This window comes from Balaenoptera musculus, chromosome 11, assembly GCF_009873245.2.
Source record: "Balaenoptera musculus isolate JJ_BM4_2016_0621 chromosome 11, mBalMus1.pri.v3, whole genome shotgun sequence".
NCBI classification, from domain to species: domain Eukaryota; kingdom Metazoa; phylum Chordata; class Mammalia; order Artiodactyla; family Balaenopteridae; genus Balaenoptera; species Balaenoptera musculus.
Window position 1 is genome coordinate 65409513 of NC_045795.1, and position 19735 is coordinate 65429247.

The following is a 19735-nucleotide window of genomic DNA, read 5'->3' on the forward strand; positions in this document are numbered from 1 at the left end:
GGTCCCTCTGAGGGTGAGCCAAAACAGCTTGCTCCTGGGAGCTCCCGCTTTTGATGGGAGTGAACCCCCATCACCCTCACCAAACATGACTTTTCTAAAGGAGTCTTTGGGCTGAGTCCCAGGGACACAGATTGTTTCCTCTGTAGCTTTCTTTGTCCAAAGGTAGACAAAGCTGCCTTGGGTCTTCAAAGCATCTAGATGAGTCAACAGTTCCCGGTTTGGGGGATGGCTTCACTCCCCAGTGCTGCGGCATCACTGTTCTCATGGTTTCTAGAGCCAGGCTTGGTCTTTGAGTTTCGCAGGGGCAACTTCTAGACCCATGACTTGACTTGCATGAGGCTAAGCGGTCTGCAGAAGAGGCAGACATGCAAAAGGCCGCAGGCTGCAGCCTGCAGCTCAGGAGCTGGGCAGGGCTGGCAGGGCCAGTCTTGCCAGGAGTGCCACTTCCAAGCTGGGTTACTGTGAAAGCTGGTGGCTAAATCATACTAGACCTTGGTTTTCTCTACTGTGAAGATAAAATGCAAGAATGCCTGCGAACATGCCCTGTGTGGTGCAGGGTGCCAGGGGGTACTCATCAAAGTGCAGTCTTCTCCCTACTCCTTGGATGCTGCTCTTGGGCTGCTGGCAAGTCAGCCACAGCGGCAGCAGCACAGCCCTGTGACCTCAAGGCAGAGAGCAGGGCTGGAGGCACCCCTGAGGGTGGGCAGAAGGAGCTTTCTGCCCCAGGGACCAGACTGGACCTTTCCCTGGCAACTGGGCCACTGTGGTGCTTTCAAAGGCTCTGGCTGCTCAACCATAGATGAGCGGACTTGGCCTCTGCCTTTCTGGTTGAGAAGGAGAAGCCTCCTCATGGGATGGATGCTGAACCTCCATTCTCATGGCTGCGGCCTTGCAAGAGCTATGCCCCTATTAATAGGTTGTCAGGATTAATCCCACAGCAAGCATTTCTGGAGTGATCCCTACTGTGTGCCACACACTGTGCACTGTCCCAAGACCACCTAAACAAGAGCTCATGGGTGGGGCAAGGATACAGGAGACACCCAAAGGGACAAAGTAGCAGAAGCTTTGGGAAAGAATAAGTTCTGTGAAGAGGATAAAATGGGTGATTACCTACAGAGTGCTTCGGAGGTATTTTCTTTCTTTCTTTTTTTAAAAAATATTTATTTATGTATTTATTTATTTGGCTGCGCCGGGTCTTAGTTGCAGCATGCGGGATCTTCGTTGCCACGTGTGGGATCTTTAGTTGCGGCATGTGGGCTCTTTAGTTGCAGCATGCAGGATCTAGTTCCCTGGCCAGGGATCAAACCCGGGCGTCCTGCACTGGGAGCATGGAGTCTTAACCACTGGACCACTAGGGAAGTCCCAGGTATTTTCGATTGTGTGGCCAGGGAGGGCCCTGTTGGTGAAGTGATACTCGGTTGAGACCTGCATAGCTAGCAGCACCCGGAGGCAGAGGGAAGAGTGAGTGCAAAGGCCCTGGTTACAGAAGAGAGCTCAGAGGACCACTTGGCAGAACAGGAGGTCCGGCATGTCTGGGGTGAGACAGCAAAGGGGAGAGGGCAGGAAAGGAGGCCAGAGAGAGGCATAGGCTGGGGTAGATCGGGGGCCTCATGGGTCACAGTAAAGAGTTCCCATGGTTAAGTGTGGTGGGAATCCACTAGAGGGGTTTGAGCCTGTAAATGACATTCTCTGATTTGTATGTGGATTTTTGGAGGAAGATGATATTGGCTCATGTAGCTGGAAGTCCGAGGGTAGACTTAAGGCAGAGCTGGATCCAGGGAATTGAGTAAAGTCGTCAGTTCTGCTAGTTCCTCTTAGTCTTAGCTCCACTTCCGACTGTCTCTTGATTTCATCCTTAGTGCCTCTCTGCATGCTGGGCAAGAAGGCTACTGACCACTCCAAGGCTATGTCCTTCTGATGAGTGAGCCTATCTCCTGTTGTTCACTCACCCAGTAATATGGAAGGGCTCTGATTGGCCCTGTTTGCAAGGTCACATGCCCATCCCTGCACCCCTAGCTGCAACCAGTGATTGGCCCAACCTGAGTCATGAGCCTGCTGTCCTAGGGAGGAGTTAATGACAGAGAGAAACTACACGTCCATCATGTGAACAGAAACACATGGCTTGTTTATTCTGGAGGCACAAATTATCCCATTTTCTTTAAAAAATTTTCTCTTCCTTAAGAAAGCAAAAGGCTTTTTTATTCTACTTACGTCACTTACATTGCATTACTTTGCCCTCACTTATTTTGCTCTCAAGATTGCTCATTTATATCTTGTCTCCTCAGCTAGACTCTAAGCTCCTCTAGGACAGGAATCATGGTTTCTTTTTATTTTCTATGCCTCCCTCTCGCACCTATTACTCTTCACTTCTTTATTCATTCTGCAAGTTTTTATTGAGTACCTATTGCATACCAGGCACTGTTCTAGGGCCATGCTTTCCCTCCTGGTTTATATTTTAAAAGGTCACTCTGGCTGCTGTGTGGAAACAGCCTGAAGGGGGCAGCAGGGGAAAGAAAGTGACCAGTTGGAGGCTTTTGGGGTCATCCAGCCAGGAGGATGGGAGCATGGATTGGTGAGGCGGGATGTGGAGATGGATGATGTACGCAGGTCTGAGGTACAGCCAGTGGCGTGGGGAGGACCCTGGCAGGCAGTCTGGCAGGCAGTGTGTTGGTAGTTGGGTGTGGGGAGTATGTGACTGCCTCTGCTTGGCTCCACGCACCTGGCAGCTCCTAGAGGGCAGGGCAGTGCTCTCTGTCCCTCAGCCCACCTCCTGGCAGCCCAGAAACACCGGAGCCAGGCTTGGTGCCCCTGCCTGTGCTAGGAGCTGGCCCTGGCTGCCGTGGGCTGCAATGACCTGGACCATGGGCACCCCCAGTCCTGACCACCCTGATGACCATGATGCTTCCTCCTCAGGTGAAGGAGTGGCTCTGTCTGAACTGCCAGATGCAGAGGGCTCTAGGGATGGACATGACCACTGCGCCTCGCTCCAAGAGCCAGCAGCAGCTGCACTCCCCAGCCCTGTCTCCGGTCCACTCCCCAGCCAAACAGCCCCTGGGGAAGCCGGAGCAAGAAAGATCACGGGGCCCAGGGGGACCACAGCCTGGCCCCCACCAGGCTGAGACAGCCAGGGCCACCTCAGTGCCGGGGCCTGCCCAAGCAGCTGCCCCTCCGGAGGTGGGGAGGATGTCTCCTCAGCCCCCTCTCCCCATCAAGCCTTCCACAGCTGAGCCCAGGCCACCTGCAGGAGAGGCCCTGGCCAAAAGTGCCACCACAGCACCCTCTGGGCCTGGTGCTGCTGAGCAGACCCAGGAGGGCCTCACTGGGAAGCTCTTTGGCCTTGGTGCATCGCTGCTGACCCAGGCGAGCACCCTCATGTCTGTGCAGCCTGAGGCCGACCCCCAGGGCCAGCCTGCCCCCAGCAAGGGGCCGCCCAAGATCGTCTTCAGCGATGCCAGCAAGCAGGCTGGCCCAAGACCTCCAGGCTCAGGGCCCGGGTCTGGGCCAGCACCTGGAGCCAAAACTGAGCCTGGAGCTAAAACAGGTCCTGGATCAGGGCCTGGAGCCCTGGCGAGAACTGGGGGAACAACCAGTCCAAAGCATGGCAGAGCAGAACATCAGGCAGTGGCCAAGGCTGCTGCCAAGCCAAAGACCATGCCGAAGGGAAGGGCCACCTGCCCACTGTGCCAAGCTGAGCTCAACGTGGGCAGCAGGGGCCCCGCCAACTATAACACCTGCACCACCTGCAGACTCCAGGTGTGCAACCTGTGTGGCTTCAACCCGACGCCCCACCTGGTGGAGGTAAGAGAGCTGGACCAAGCATGTTCCCTTGGGCCTTGGTGAGGGGCCAAGGCCTGGGGTGATGGGCATGGGAGCCAGAAAGGACTGTAGAAATCTGGGTCTGTAGCAGTCACGGGGCTGCCCCTACACAGCTGCAGAGGGTCTATGCTCCCTTACCTGTCCCTGCCCCCGGCCTGTCCTTCCACTCAGAGAATTAACTGGCACAGTGGACAGAATAATGGTGCCCACTGCCTCTGACCGGCTGACCAGTGCCCTGAGGCTGGTCCCAGAGGTAGCCAGGTTCAGGAGGCCCTGAACCGGCCTCCGCATTCTTGGCTATCATGGGCATGGCCCTGATGGATGATGCCAACCCCTGCTGCGCATGCAGGAAGAACCTGAGGTCGTACCCTGCCCTCAGTCTGTGACTCTCACAGGGGTTGAAAGGCCGTTAGGCAGAGGGCTGTGCCCCCATGCCCAGGGCAGGGCAGAAGGCTTTCTTACAGCGGGGCAGCCCAGCCAGGCAGTGTCCTCCCTTCATCCCCTCGTCTGAGGTCGTGGGTATTGATATCTGCTTGTCAAAGCCACAGTCTTTGGTCCACATATTTTACTGTGGCAGGGCCTAGCCCTCCTTGGGACTGTTTGTGGGGATGCTCAGAGATGCTCTTCTTACCCAGAGGGAAGTTTGAGGGAGTGCTGGGGTTGGGGGCTGTCTCTCTGCAGTCCCTCTTCCACAGGAGGGTTCTGGGCCCTGTGCAGAGCTGGGTGGAAGGGAGCAGGAGGCCTGGTGTTCTCTTGAAGCTTGGAGCCCAGCCTGGGAGGTTCAGAAGGTGCGGAGGAGGAGGTACCCTGGCGGAGCAGGACGAGCCTGGGCTGGAAGGCTGCTCTTGCTCCTGCCCTCACCTACTCTGCCCTGCCCAGGGCCATCCATGTGAACCCTACCTTGGCTGCCTTGCCCATAGCTGGGTGTGTCCCCTTCCGTGTGTGCCCTTGCGGTCTCTGATTGGCTCATCTTGGCAGGTGGATGTGTCCCCAGCTGTGTCATATCAGGAGATGTCAAGCTAAGCCCACTCCTCCTGCACACGGTAGCCGCCTGAGTCTTGGGGCCCCTGGGCTAAGCCATATGTGACTGATGGTTGGGCAGAGGAGTGTGGAGTGCAGACCACCGCTGGCCCAGAGACAACAGAGGAGTGTGTGGTGTAGTCATGGTCTCTGTGGCACCTTGTTGTGACTTGCCTTGGGCCAGGCCTCCATGGGAGCAGCCCACTGTGACAAGGAAGACTACTTTGGCCGCCACAGGCCATATTTTCCAACATATAGGGAGGGGCGGCCTGAGCAAGACGAGTGACCTCCTCGTGTGATGCCTCATGTGATGCCCTCCAGGTCCTCACTGCCACCTCCCCAAGCCCTAGGTCCAGTGGCTCACTGGAGGATGGCTGGCCTGGCTGCCCAGAGAGGTGAGGGGGCACCAAGGGGTCACCACAGGGCCAGAGGAACTCCAGTCCAGAGCCAGGCATACACCCACTGCCAGGTGGGGCAGCCTGACGCTGAGCCCTGTTGGACTGCTGAGCTGGCCCAGCCTGGAGGACCCTTGTCCCTGAGGGACCTCCGGGCCCACATTTCCTCATTAAGCAGGATGTGCAGAGAGGAAGGGAAAACTGTCTCTGTCCAGGAGTATAAATGTTCCTGACAGTTCCTTTCAGCGACTTCTGGGCCAGGCCAGGGGAAGTGCTGATTCTGCCCAAACAGGAGTGTCTCAGTCACATGCTGACTCTGGGTGAACGGTCTGGATTCTGATCTCAGCCCCTCATTAGAGGCTTGGTTGTTGCCTCCCTGGACCCTGGAGCTTCTGCCCCTCGGTAGCTAGCGTTGCCCCTTGCCCCAATCCCTCCATGTCCTGCTGTCTCCATGTCCTGCCCCACTGCCACCTCCTTGGCCAGGGCCACCCTTGCCTCCACAGGACCTGTGGGTTCCATGGGCCTGATGGCAAAGCTGCTGGGCGTCCTGGTCCTAGATCTTCCCTACCCGCAGCTTCTGCTTCCCTGCCTCCTGCTCCTAACAGCAGTCAGAAGGTGGCCTAGCTTCTCTGACTCCGTTCTCCTCATGGCTCTGCTTGTTAATGCTGCTATCCCCAGAGGGCCTGTGGCTGCTCCTGGGGAAAGTGTGGATGGGCAGCCATCATGCCCCCTCCCATGGTTCCCACCATGAGACCGTGCCACCATCATCCATCAGAGGTGCAAGCTGGGAGCCTGGGGTCATCCTCACCTCCCTCTCTCTCACCTCAGCATCCACTCCGTGAACCAAGCCCTGCTGGCTCTGCCTTCCCACTGGCACTAGACCCTGGCCTCTTCTTTTCATCCCTGCAGCCACGGCCCTACTCCAAGCCCTTGTCCTCCCTCACCCAGACAATGATCAGAACTTTCTCCCGGCTCTGCCTGCCTTCGGTCTTGCAAGAGGCTGGTAGGGAAGGGCTGGTGCTTGGTGTGTCCCCCTCCCCTGCCCTTCCCAGCTGAGGCTCTTAACCAGGCCATGGGCCATCTTTGGTCCCATCTCAGTGAATGGCCACTTGGCATTTAGAGCAATTTTGTGTTTTCCTGTGTGTTCTTGGTAAGAGGCTCCTGATTTTTCAGCAGGTGGCCCAGACACATCCTGCCTTGGGAGGGAGGTGGAGGGGTAGGTCTGCCTTGGCTGTCTCTCTCCATCTGGCTGTCTCTGTGCACAGCATGAGGCATGTCTGCATGCAGGCTGGGGGCCTGAGGGAGGGCCAGCTCCCCCCCAGGCCTGTTAGACCTGCTGTGGCTCCACCTGTGGGTGGAGCCACCTGTCTGGGCTGCCAGGGTGGGAATTACCCCAACTCTCTGAGCTGTAAAAACCTTTTTACCTTCTTTCTCAAGAGGGAGTCCAGAGCATACAATGGAGGAGGCAATAAGACTAGATCCCTTTTCTCTTTGAAATTTTCTCTGAAAAATTAACCATAGTGCTATAAAATGTGAGTCATTTCATGATTAACAGTTGTTGATTCCAAATTTTTTACCTATTTATCTTTTTGAAAGATAATAGTACCCTCTGGCTTAATTTTTAATTGGCTTTCGGTTCAAAATAGAGTTTGTGAAGAAATTAGTGGCGTTGGAGTTGTTACTCTAACACTGCCCGTTTCTTATCTTATTATAATTGCCAAAATACAAGCCGTGGCCTTGAGAAGTCAGGCCTCCCTGGGCAAAGGGCCTGGCACCTGTGATGTGTGGGACGGGCTGGGCCTATTTGGGGTGGGGGCTGCCTCTGCTCTAGACCGGCTTCAGTCTGCCTGTGGGGTAGTGATCTCAGGGAGACCTGTTTCCTCCCTTGTGAAATGGTGGCCATAGTTCTCCCTCTTAGGTTTCTGTGAGAACCAGGTGAGATGCCATACTTCAGATACTTGTGCGAGGTCCAACACACAGTCAGCCCTTGAGCCAGGAGATTGGAACCAGAGTGTCCTAAAAGAGGGTCTCTGTACCGGAAAGAAAGAGTCCCCACCAGCCCCTACTACTTGGGTATGAATTGATCCCGTGGCCAGTGCAAGATCCTCGTCTCATGAGGGATGGCCACAGGGAATGGACACATTTGGTGCTGGAGCATGAGGAGAGCACAGCCCAAACATAAAGGCAAACGTTGGGGATATCAGGGAGGATTCCTCTTATCGGAGGCAGAGGTCCCCAAAAGGGGAGCCTACGCATGTCTGGGGACAGGGAAGGGCAGGGCAAGAGTCAGGAGAGGAACAGCAGCACCGTCGATGGCCATGCCTGTGGTCCAGTGTGCAAGTCTTGAGCTCTTTTATTTTTAACCTCTGGGCATCCTTTTCTCAGGAGTTCTCATCCACTGCCCCTGGTCTGGCAGTGGGGCTGGGGGTATGTTGGGCTAGGCAGCCAGTCCGGTGTCGCTGTAACCGGACGGACACCTAGGCCAGCTCCACATGCAGAGAGACTGTGTTCTGCAGGGTCATTCAGGCTGTGTCAGACAGTGCAGGGAGGATGCCCAGCTTCCAGTGCAGCCTCGCTGGGCTCTCTTGGCCCATGAGGTGCAGCAGGCAGTGATTCCGGAAGGTAGCAGGTCTCACCTGCCTGTGGGGTACCCTACCAACTCTCTCAGATAATTCACTTCCCCTGCCTCGCCCGGAACCCACCTAGCTCCATCTGAAGGTATGCACATCTACGCCTCCCACTGTTATTAGGTGGCGATAGCCCTTGGGGGATTCCTACCTTCCTGCCCCCAAGAAGGAACTGGGCAGAGGGAGGCAAGGCAGAAATGGTCATCAGAGCCTCCCATGTCCATCCCCAGGTCCCAGATTGTCCCCTGCCCACTTGCCAAAGGGGGTAGGAAAAGGGGCAAGTGAGTAGCAGCTCCCCAAGGGCTGGGGCTGGATGAGGGAGAGTATGACAGAGAACGTGCAAGTGAATGATTGAATGAGGGGGGTAAACACTAAAGGGGGAGAGGGAATGCATGAACAGGGAATGAAGGAGCGGGGTGGGGGTGGGGGCATGAAGTGAGGGGCAGAGATGAGAGCAACGTGAATAGAGGAGTCAGGGCCTCAGTTTGCAGCTGCATTCCAGCCCCCAGGCACAGCCTGCCTCCCATCCCATCCCCATCCTTGGCCAGGTCTCCCCTGGCTGCACCTCTAGTGGCCCCAATGCCCTGTACCCTTCTCCCACCACCCCCAGAGGGCTGGGGAAGGGCCTCCAGCAGCCAGGTCAGCTGTTTATTTTTAGCTCTTACCTCACATGCCTCCTCCTGCCTGCCCTCCCTCCCTCCCTCCTTCCCTCACTGCCTGCTATAGCAGAGCCAGGAGCAAGAGGGCCAGCTGGGCAGCCCCTTCTGCAGCCTGGCTGCCTCTGTGAGAAAGCGTGGGAAGGAACGAAACCCCGGGGAGCATGTGACCACAGTTGACATGCTCTGCTGAGGGCTGGGCCTCTGGGCTCAGGTAAGCAGGCCACTGCAGGGGCTGCCTCTGAGCTCTTGGCATTAGGTCTGTCGCCTCCATCCAGGCCACCCTTCCAAGGTGCCCTTGCTTCATTTGGACTGTCACTTCTGGGGTGGGGTCTGCAGGCCAGAGGTGGAGGTCGGAGGTTTGCCAAGCCAGCAAGGTGAGCCAAAGCAGATGACAGAACCTTCAGAGGCCTAACCTGGCTGGCTGTGTGCATGGACCCAAGGTGGAGTCAGGGCAGTGTTGCCTTGGGCCAGCCCCCTGTCTAGGCCCAGATCCTAACCCCATCATGCTGATCCTGGGGCTAGGGAAGGGGCTGTTCGCTCATTTCCAGAACTCTCTCTGGGCCTTTGCTAACACCCCTCCCACTTCTCTAGGATCATTTTGCCACCTTACAGTCCTCTCTGACATGGAGGGAGTTCCACTGTGACCTCAGGTGACGCTGGGGGAACGTGGATGGGATTCCTGGCTCAACCCATCCAGCACTCTCCCTAGGCACCAAGTGAGCCCAAGACCCAGCAAGTGGCCAGCACCCATTGCTTCATAGGAGTTTGTATGGGGGATACACAGAGCATCAGATAAGGTCCAGGGGAGTCAGCAGTGGTGCTAGAGCCAGGCCCTACAAGGAACAGGGTAAGTACCTGCAGGACCTCTGAAGGGTCCCCCTCCATAGCTGAGCCCCTCTGCTCAGGACCTGTGTGTGGAATTGGGCCTCCAGGCAGAGTTGGAGCTCCAATCTCAGGGAAGTGGTCTCAAGGCCCTGAGTAACAAGCTTGTGGAGCAGACCTATCCCTCAGTCAACACCAAGGCCCTGCCACCCGCCTGACCTGGCCTCTGCTGGGGCCCAGGGCAGAGATGTGGTGTGTAGCTTTGTGGGCAGGAAATCAGGTCAGAATCATTGATATGGCACTTGCCATGGTGGCCTGTGGATGCCAGGCTGAGGACAGGCATCCTGGAGGTACCATGCTTCCAAGGCTCTGCCAGGTGGGCTAGGGTCTGACTTGGGCCCAGGGGCAGTGTGTGAGGTAAGGGTGCTGAGGATGCTGGCCCACTTTGGGCTGGTGAGGGCCAAGGGCCACCTCTTTGCCCTGTCCCTGGCTCTTTGACCTTGTGGTTCTGTGTCCTCTGGTTCCCCTGATGCCCCATCCTAGTGGTCAAGCTGCTGGTGGGAGCCTGAGTGTCTTGGCACCCCGATGTGCAACAGTAGGACAGTAGGGGTGCCGAGGCTCTGCACCCCTGGGACAAGAGCAGGCACCGGTGTGTGCTGTTACTCTCATTCCCCGCCCAACCCTCCCTCGTGGGCCAGGACAGGGCCTCAAGTCTTGCCAAGGAGGAGCCCTGACTCTGGAGGAGGCTCCTGGGAGACATGCTCCTGCCAGCTTCTGACCTGCTACAGAAATCACCCGCTCAGGGCTTGGGATGCTCGACCCTCTCCCTGTGCAGACAGTGGGACCTGGGAGGTTAGACTTGGTTTCTGGTGTTCTGGGAACTTCACCATTGATGCCCATGTCATACTCAGAATGACCTCTTTGGGGCTCTGGGTTCCAAGAAGGCTGCATGCCAGCCTGTGTGTCCGTCTTAGTCATGGCTATGTCTCCAGTCCCCAGCACTTAGACTGACACAGAGAGGGTAATCCTGAAACTGTTGGACTGATGGTTGAGGATTTGATCCTAGCCCAACTCTGGAGGAAGCAGGGCCCCTGGCCCAAGGGCTGGCACACACAGTTCCCATCGGAAGAACAGCCCAGAGGCCGGGGGAGCAGGAGGAGGCTTTCGCCTGGCGTCTTTGCTGGCCTAAGACAAGGTGACTTGGGCTGGGGGGTGTGAACAGAGGGGACTGCTCAGCTCCATCCCCCACCCCCAAGCAGGGCTTCCCCCAGACAGCCTCCCCTGGCCCCACGAGCCTGCACCCTCCCAGCACAGCCCTTACTTGGGTGTGGAGAAGGATGGTATCTGAGGCCTGAGAGCTAGGAGGCTGGGGCGGGGCAGTGCCTCTGGGAGGTGCTCCTTGCCTGATGCTGTTCCTGGTCTGCGGGGGCTCTCACCTGGGGGACTCTGCACCCTTCCCAGAAGCTGTTCACGCCCTGGGGGTGAGTCCCCAGCGCCCCCTCTTCTCCAGATACTGTGCTACTTTTGTAGCCTCCCCTCTCAAACAGGATCTCCTCCTTTTCAGGCCAAGTGAAAAGCTCTCTATGGGGTAAGGAAGCGACCCTTCCTTTGGGTTTGTCTTTTTAACTCTACATATGCATCTAAAGGATGGGGCGTCTGTCATTTGGGGGCAACAAATGTATCAGTCTTTTTCTCCTCGTGCCTTTAGTGTCATGCTTTGGGAGATTTTCTCCTCCTTAAGTTTACAGAAATAGTCACAGGAATAATCTTTGAGTACTTCAGTGTCTTTGTGATTTTCATCAAACCCCTCCTCTCTCGTTTCCTTACAGAAAACTGAGTGGCTCTGTCTGAACTGCCAAACTAAGCGGCTGCTGGAGGGCAGCCTGGGAGAGCCGACCCCACTGACCCTGCCCGCCTCACGGCAGCCCCCTGTAGGGACCCCTCACCATGCAGCTGGAACAGCCCCTCCGAAGCAGAAAGGGCCACCAGGGCTGGGCCAGCCATCAGGCCCCCCACCTGCCAAGGCCAGTCCCCTGCCCACCAAGGCCAGTCCCCTTCCTACCAAGGCCAGTCCCCAAGCCAAGCCCCTCAGGGCTTCTGAACCCATCAGGACCCCGAGCAGTGCCCAGGAAAAGAAGACAGGAATCCCAGCTAAAGCTGAGCCGGTGCCGAAGCCACCTCCAGAGACTACCCTGCCCCCTGGGACTCCTAAAGCAAAGGCTGGGGTGCGGAGGACTGAACCTGCCACCCCCGTCAAGGCGGGGGTTCCAGAAGCCCCCAAGGGTAGGGAGGCGGAGGTCAGTCTCATTTACTTCCCAGGGATCCTAGCTTTCGGGCAGGGCAATCTAGAGAAGGGCTTAACTCCCTGCGGGACTGGGATGTAGACCTGGGACAGGCCCTTTGGGGCCACAGAGGACAGCCGGGATGCCTAGATGAGGCCCTAGAGGGCCTGGAGCCTGTGAGTTCTAGGCCGATTCTGTGTCTGACACCTTGTTGGATGCTTTGCTGGGTTCTGCTGCCATTAGATTTAGTAAAATTTCTCTTTGAGAACCTCGGGCTGCTTGGGGTTTGACATGGAACCTGTAAGTTATTCAAGACCAGAGCAATGGAGTGGGTGGTGGGCCCTGATCCCCTGGGAGGTGGAGGTACCCTTCCCCAGGGCCCTGGGTTGACGGAGAGGGCTGGACTCCCCCCCACGAGCTGTCTGCCATGGGGAGTCAGCATCTGCTTCTCACCCTGCTGCAGGAGCCGGTGGGCAAGCCTTACTCTCAGGACCTGTCTCGGAGCCCGCAGAGCCTCAGCGACACAGGCTATTCCTCCGATGGTGTCTCCAGCTCCCAGAGTGAGATCACAGGCATTGTGCAGCAGGAGGTGGAACAGCTGGACAGTGCAGGGGCGACAGGGCCACGCCCGCCCAGCCCCTCTGAGCTCCACAAGGTGGGGAGCAGCATGAGGCCTTCGCTGGGGGCCCAGGGCCCGGCCCCCAGTGGTGAGCGGAGCAAGCCGCCCTACGGCAGTGGTGAGGAGCAGAAGCGGCGGCCCCACTCCTTGTCCATCATGCCCGAGGCCTTCAACTCGGATGAGGAGCTGGAGGATATCCTGGAGGAAGAAGACTCTTTGGAGTGGGGGCGCCGGAGGGAGCAGCAGGACACGGCTGAGTCCTCAGACGACTTCGGCAGCCAGCTGAGGCACGACTACGTGGAGGACAGCAGTGAGGGTGGCCTGTCCCCTCTTCCGCCCCAGCCCCCATCCCGGGCAGCAGAACTGACTGATGAGGAGTTCATGAGGCGGCAGATCCTGGAGATGAGTGCCGAAGAAGACAACCTGGAGGAGGATGACGCTGCCCCCGCCGGGCACGGCCCGGTCAAACATGGCTCCCAGAAGGGCAGCCCCCGGCCCAGGCCCGAGCCCAGCCAAGAGCCGGGAGCGCTGCCCAAGAGGCGCCTGCCCCACAACGCCACCACGGGCTATGAGGAGCTGCTTTCCGAGGGAGGCCCAGCAGAGGCCGCAGACGGCACTGAGGCTCTGCAGGGCGGGCTCCGCCGCTTCAAGACCATCGAGCTCAATAGCACGGGCAGCTACGGCCATGAGCTGGACCTGGGCCAAGGCCCCGACCCCAGCCTGGACCGGGAGCCCGAGCTGGAGATGGAGAGCCTGACGGGCTCGCCTGAGGACCGCTCCCGTGGGGAGCACTCCTCCACACTGCCGGGCTCCACGCCCAGCTACACCTCGGGCACCTCGCCCACCTCCCTGTCCTCGCTGGAGGAGGACAGCGACAGCAGCCCCAGCCGCCGGCAGCGGCTGGAAGAAGCCAAGCAGCAGCGCAAGGCCCGGCACCGCTCACATGGGCCCCTGCTGCCCACCATCGAGGACTCCTCAGAGGAGGAGGAGCTGCGGGAAGAGGAGGAGCTGCTGCGCGAGCAGGAGAAGATGCGGGAGGTGGAGCAGCAGCGCATCCGCAGCACGGCCCGCAAGACCCGGCGTGACAAGGAGGAGCTGCGGGCCCAGCGGCGGCGTGAGCGCTCCAAGACCCCCCCCAGCAACCTGTCACCCATTGAGGATGCCTCCCCCACGGAGGAGCTGAGGCAGGCGGCCGAGATGGAGGAGCTGCATCGTTCCTCCTGCTCCGAATACTCGCCCTCACCCTCCCTTGACTCAGAGGCTGAAGCCCTGGATGGTGGCCCCCCTCGGCTCTACAAGTCAGGCAGTGAGTACAACCTGCCCACCTTCATGTCCCTCTACTCTCCAACCGAGACGCCCTTGGGCAGCACCACCACTCCCAGTTCCGGCCGGCCCCTCAAGAGCGCTGAGGAGGCCTACGAGGAGATGATGCGGAAGGCCGAGCTGCTCCAGCGGCAACAAGGCCAGGCAGCAGGGAGCCGTGGGCCCCATGGTGGCCCCTCTCAGCCCATAGGCCCCCGGGGCCAGGGTTCCTTTGAATACCAGGACACCCCAGACCATGACTATGGTGGGGCTGCTCAGCCGGCCTCGGAGGGCACGCCAGCCAGCCTGGGAGCAGCCGTGTACCAGGAGATCCTTCAGACGTCACAAAGCATTGCCTGCATGCATCAGGCCTCCTCACGGGACCTGGCCTTTGCTGAGGACAAGAAGAAGGAGAAGCAGTTTCTGAATGCCGAGAGTGCATACATGGACCCAATGAAACAAAATGGCGGCCCGCTTACCCCTGGTACCAGTCCCACCCAGCTCGCCGCCCCTGTGTCCTTCTCCACCTCCACCTCCTCTGACAGCAGTGGGGGCCGAGTCATTCCCGATGTCCGTGTTACTCAGCATTTTGCAAAGGAGCCTCAGGACCCCCTCAAGCTGCACAGCTCTCCTGCCTCCCCCAGCTCTGCCTCCAAGGAAGTAGGCCTAACCTTTACCCAGGGCCCTGGGACTCCAGCCTCCACAGCTGTGGCTCCTTGTCCGGCTGGCCTGCCACGAGGGTACGTGACTCCGACTTCCCCAGCAGGCTCTGAGCGCAGCCCTTTGCCCTCTTCCACTGGCCACAGCTATGGACAGAGCCCAACCACTGCAAACTATGGGTCTCAAACTGAGGAGCTACCCCAGCCCCCCCGTGGCCCTGCTGTCAGTGGACGGGCTGCCAGAGAGAAACCCCTGAGTGTGAGTGATGGCGAGAGTGGCACCCTGCAGACCTCCCGGGGATATTCCTACTTTGCAGGCTCCAGCCCCCCTCTCTCTCCATCTTCTCCCTCAGAGAGTCCCACATTCTCCCCTGGCAAGCTGGGCCCAAGGGCCACAGCAGAGTTCTCTACACAGACGCCAAGCCTGACCCCTGCCTCGGACATGCCACGGAGCCCTGGTGCCCCCACCCCGACACCCACAGTGGCTCAGGGCACACAGACGCCACACCGACCCAGCACGCCTCGCCTGGTATGGCAGCAGTCCTCTCAGGATGCCCCCTTTATGGTCATCACACTGGCGTCAGATGCCTCCAGCCAGACCAAGATGGTCCATGCCAGTGCCTCCACCTCCCCAGTGTGCTCACCCATTGACACCCAGCCCACCACCCACAGCTACAGCCAGACAACACCTCAGCTGCCCCCAGAGCCACCTGGGCCACCTGGCTTCCCGCGGGCAGCCAGTGCTGGTGCAGATGGGCCCCTGGCACTATACGGCTGGGGCGCCCTTCCTGCTGAGAACATCTCCCTGTGCCGGATCTCCTCCGTCCCTGGAACATCTAGGGTCGAGCCCGGCCCCAGGCCCCCTGGCAGTGCCGTGGTAGACCTTCGCACAGCCGTCAAGCCCACGCCCATCATCCTCACTGACCAGGGCATGGACCTGACCTCTCTTGCTGTGGAAGCAAGGAAGTACGGCCTTGCTCTGGATCCAATCCCAGGACGGCAGTCTACCGCTGTACAGCCTTTGGTTATCAACCTCAATGCCCAGGAGCAGACCCATGCCTTCCTCAGTACCGCCACCACCGTGAGCATCACCATGGCCTCATCTGTGCTCATGGCTCAGCAGAAGCAGCCTGTGGTCTATGGAGACCCCTTCCAGAGCCGGCTGGACTTTGGCCAGGGTGCGGGTAGCCCCGTGTGCCTGGCCCAGGTCAAGCAGGTAGAGCAGGCCGTCCAGACAGCCCCGTACCGTGGTGGGCCCCGAGGAAGACCCAGGGAGGCCAAGTTTTCCAGGTATAACCTGCCCAGCCAGGTGGCACCTCTGGCCAGAAGGGATGTTTTGATCACTCAGGTGGGCACTGCCCAGAGTGTTGGCCTCAAGTCAGGCCCAGTGCCAGAGCCTGGTTCCGAACCCCATCGGGCCACCCCTGCAGAGCTGCGGTCACACGCCTTGCCAGGTGCCAGGAAGCCACATACAGTGGTGGTGCAGATGGGAGAAGGCACAGCAGGCACTGTGACCACACTGCTCCCAGAGGAGCCGGCAGGTGCCCTGGACCTCACTGGGATGAGGCCCGAGAGCCAGCTGGCATGCTGTGATATGGTCTACAAGTTCCCCTTTGGCAGTAGCTGCACAGGTACCTTTCACCCCGCCCCCAGCGCACCTGAGAAGAGTGTGGCAGATGTTGCCCCACCCAGCCAAAGCAGCGGCCCCTTCTACAGTCCCCGGGACCCTGAGCCTCCCGAGGCCCCCACCTACCGGGCACAGGTGGTCGGGGGGCCTGGGCCCCATGAGGAGCAGAGGCCCTACCCACAGGGCCTCCCTGGCAGGCTGTACTCCTCCATGTCCGACACCAATTTGGCTGAGGCTGGCCTCAACTACCACACCCACAGGATTGGTCACCTCTTCCAGGGCCCTGGACGAGACTCAGCCATGGACCTCAGCTCACTGAAGCACTCCTACAGCCTGGGCTTTGCAGATGGACGCTACCTTGGGCAGGGCTTGCAGTATGGTTCATTCACGGACCTACGTCATCCCACAGACCTTTTGACTCACCCGCTTCCCATGCGGCGCTACAGCTCAGTGTCAAACATCTACTCAGACCATAGATATGGCCCACGGGGAGATGCATCTGGCTTCCAGGAGGCCAGCCTGGCCCAGTACAGCGCCACCACGGCCCGTGAGATCAGCCGTATGTGTGCTGCCCTCAACTCCATGGACCAGTACGGAGGGCGGCGTGGCAGTGGTGGCGGTGGCCCCGACCTCATGCAGTATCAGCCCCAGCCGGGGCTCAGTGCCCCGCAAGGTCTGGCTCCCCTCAGACCTGGCCTCCTTGGGAACCCCACCTTCCCGGAGGGCCACCCAAGTCCTGGGAACCTGGCCCAGTACAGGCCTACAGCAGCCCAGGGAACAGCAATCAGACAGCTGCTGCCATCCACAGCCACTGTGCGTGCAGCCGACGGCATGATCTACTCGACTATCAACACTCCAATCGCTGCAACACTGCCCATCACCACCCAGCCTGCCTCAGCACTGCGGCCCATGGTGCGTGGTGGCATGTACAGGCCTTATGCATCCGGAGGAGTCACAGCCGTGCCACTCGCCAGCCTGACACGCATGCCCATGATTGCCCCCCGGGTACCTCTTGGGCCCACAGGGCTGTACCGATATCCTGTACCAAGTAGATTCCCCACTGCTTCCAGCGTTCCACCTGCTGAGGGTCCTGTCTACCTGGGGAAGCCTGCCGCTGCCAAGGCCCCAGGGGCTGGGGGCCCACCAAGGCCAGAGCTGCCAGCAGGGGCTGCTCGGGAAGAGCCTCTTTCCACAGCCACCCCTGCTGCTGTCAAGGAGGCTGTAGCAGCCCCAGCCCCAGCCCCAGCCCCAGCGGCTGGCCAGAAGCCGCCGGTAGATGCTGCTCCTGGGGGCGGCAGTGGGGCCCTCAGCCGGCCAGGGCTCGAGAAGGAGGAAGCATCACAGGAGGAGAGGCAGCGGAAGCAGCAGGAGCAGCTGCTACAGCTGGAGCGAGAGCGGGTGGAGTTAGAAAAGCTGCGGCAGCTGCGGCTGCAGGAGGAGCTGGAGCGGGAGCGTGTGGAGCTGCAGAGGCACCGCGAGGAAGAGCAGCTGCTGGTGCAGCGGGAGTTGCAGGAGCTGCAGACCATCAAGCACCACGTGCTGCAGCAGCAGCAGGAGGAACGGCAGGCTCAGTTCGCCCTGCAGCGGGAGCAGCTAGCACAGCAGCGTCTGCAGCTGGAGCAGATCCAGCAGCTGCAGCAGCAGCTGCAGCAGCAGCTGGAGGAACAGAAGCAGCGGCAGAAGGCTCCCTTCCCTGTGGCCTGTGAGGCACCCGGTCGAGGGCCTCCCCCAGCTGCCACAGAGCTGGCTCAGAATGGCCAGTACTGGCCACCCCTGACCCATGCGGCCTTCATTGCCGTGCCTGGGCCTGAGGGGCCTGGGCAGCCTCGTGAGCCCGTGCTGCACCGGGGTCTCCCCAGCTCCGCCTCGGACATGTCACTGCAGACTGAGGAGCAGTGGGAGGCAGGCCGCAGTGGCATCAAGAAGCGGCACTCCATGCCACGCCTGCGGGACGTGTGCGAGCCAGAGTCAGGGCCAGAGCCCTGTGTGGTCAGGAGGATTGCAGACAGCAGCGTGCAGACGGATGATGAGGATGGAGAGGGCCGCTACCTCCTGACCCGGCGGCGCCGGGCACGGCGGAGTGCTGACTGCAGCGTGCAGACGGACGACGAGGACAGCGCCGAGTGGGAGCAGCCAGTGCGCCGCCGCAGGTCCCGTCTTTCCCGCCACTCAGACTCTGGCTCCGACAGCAAGCACGATGCTACTGCCTCATCATCCACTGCCGCCCCCGCCATGAGGGCCATGAGCAGCGTGGGCATCCAGACCATCAGCGACTGCTCCGTGCAGACAGAGCCTGACCAGCTGCCCAGAGTCTCTCCAGCCATCCACATCACAGCTGCCACCGACCCCAAGGTGGAGATCGTCAGGTACATATCAGCGCCAGAGAAGACTGGGCGTGGGGAGAGCCTGGCCTGCCAGACGGAGCCGGATGGGCAGGCCCAGGGTGCGGCCGGGCCGCAGCTTGTAGGGCCAACTGCCATCAGCCCCTACCTGCCTGGCATCCAGATCGTCACCCCAGGGCCCCTGGGCAGATTCGAAAAAAAGAAGCCAGATCCCTTGGAGATTGGATACCAGGCCCACCTGCCCCCGGAGTCCCTCTCACAGCTTGTGAGCCGCCAGCCTCCCAAGTCCCCCCAGGTCCTCTACTCACCAGTCTCACCCCTGTCCCCACACCGGCTCCTGGACACCTCCTTTGCTTCCAGTGAGAGGCTGAACAAGGCTCACGTGAGTCCCCAGAAGCACTTCACGGCTGACAGCGCTCTCCGCCAGCAGACGCTGCCGCGCCCCATGAAGACCCTGCAGCGGTCCCTGTCTGACCCTAAGCCCCTCAGCCCCACCGCCGAGGAGTCTGCCAAAGAGAGGTTCTCCCTCTACCAGCACCAGGGGATACTGGGTAGCCAGGTATGGGCACAGGGGCTGGTCCAGGGTGGGACAGGGGTCTCTGCCTAGCCTGGGGGGCCCCACAGGGAGGGGCATCTCCTGGGGTGGGGGTGGAGTCACCTCCAGCTCCAGAGGCCCAGAGCTAGGAGTCGAGGAATGGATGCATATCTCGATGCACATCCAGTGGAGCCCGCAGCCCAGCAAGGACATCCTGGGCAAAACACACTCACGCTTGGGCCCCCACGGCTATCCAGACCCTGCTAGAAACTTCAGCCTCACCCTAGCACTGCCTCTTCACAGCCCGTATCTAGTCCAGTCCCTGCCACCTCCCCCCTTCAGGCCTCCTCAGCTCTCCCCTCCAGCCTGGGCCCCTCCTACTCCAAATCTCTTCTTTGGATGTTTCCTGAGAAAACCATAGCACCGACCTGGCTGGGCTGCTCCCCACTCCCCAGCCCCGGCCTGGCTCCCTTGCCCCACAGGAAGCCAAAGCCCTTTGGACTACCATTCAAGGTCCATTCCAGTGGGCTGCAGCGTGCTCTCTGCCTCATCTTGTCCCATGCCCCTATCTGGCCCTCAGCAAATCTGTTTACACACCTGTCTGCTGCCCTAGATAGGGGCTCCTGGAGTCTAAACTCACCCTCATCTGTGGCTTTAGTTGCCAGTGATGTCCCGGGACTGTGAGAGGTGGCCTGCATGTTAGGAAGATGGGGGTTGCAAGGGACTGACACCAAGGACTTTGAGTGCCAGGCCAGGAGGGGGTTGGGATTTTCTCAAAGGCCCTTGGAGCTTCTGGGTGTTTCAGGCAGGTGAGACAGGACAAGATGGGTATCTTAGAAAGTTTCCTAGGCAGAATATGGGCAGATGGACTGAAGGAAGTGATTGCACAGTGGCCCTGGGGAGAGCGCCTAGGAGCCAGAGGCATTGGAAGGTATATTTACCCGTTTTCTGAGTGTGATGCAGAGAGGAGAGAGGTGAGGCCCCAGTGGGTGGGGTTGTGGAGGTGAGTCTGGGTTGTGGAGAGCCCTGG

At 59.7% G+C, this 19735-nt stretch overlaps 1 protein-coding gene across 1 annotated transcript in view; it reads left to right on the top strand.

The window, feature by feature from the left end:
- The window catches only part of BSN (bassoon presynaptic cytomatrix protein), a 45341-nt gene that overhangs the window by 13249 nt on the left and 12357 nt on the right, over nucleotides 1-19735 (top strand). The window contains exons 3-5 of the mRNA XM_036870180.1: nucleotides 2914-3798; nucleotides 11169-11636; nucleotides 12085-18729. Of these exons, the coding sequence (XP_036726075.1) occupies nucleotides 2914-3798; nucleotides 11169-11636; nucleotides 12085-18729 (7998 nt within the window). The remainder of the gene's footprint in view (nucleotides 1-2913; nucleotides 3799-11168; nucleotides 11637-12084; nucleotides 18730-19735) is intronic.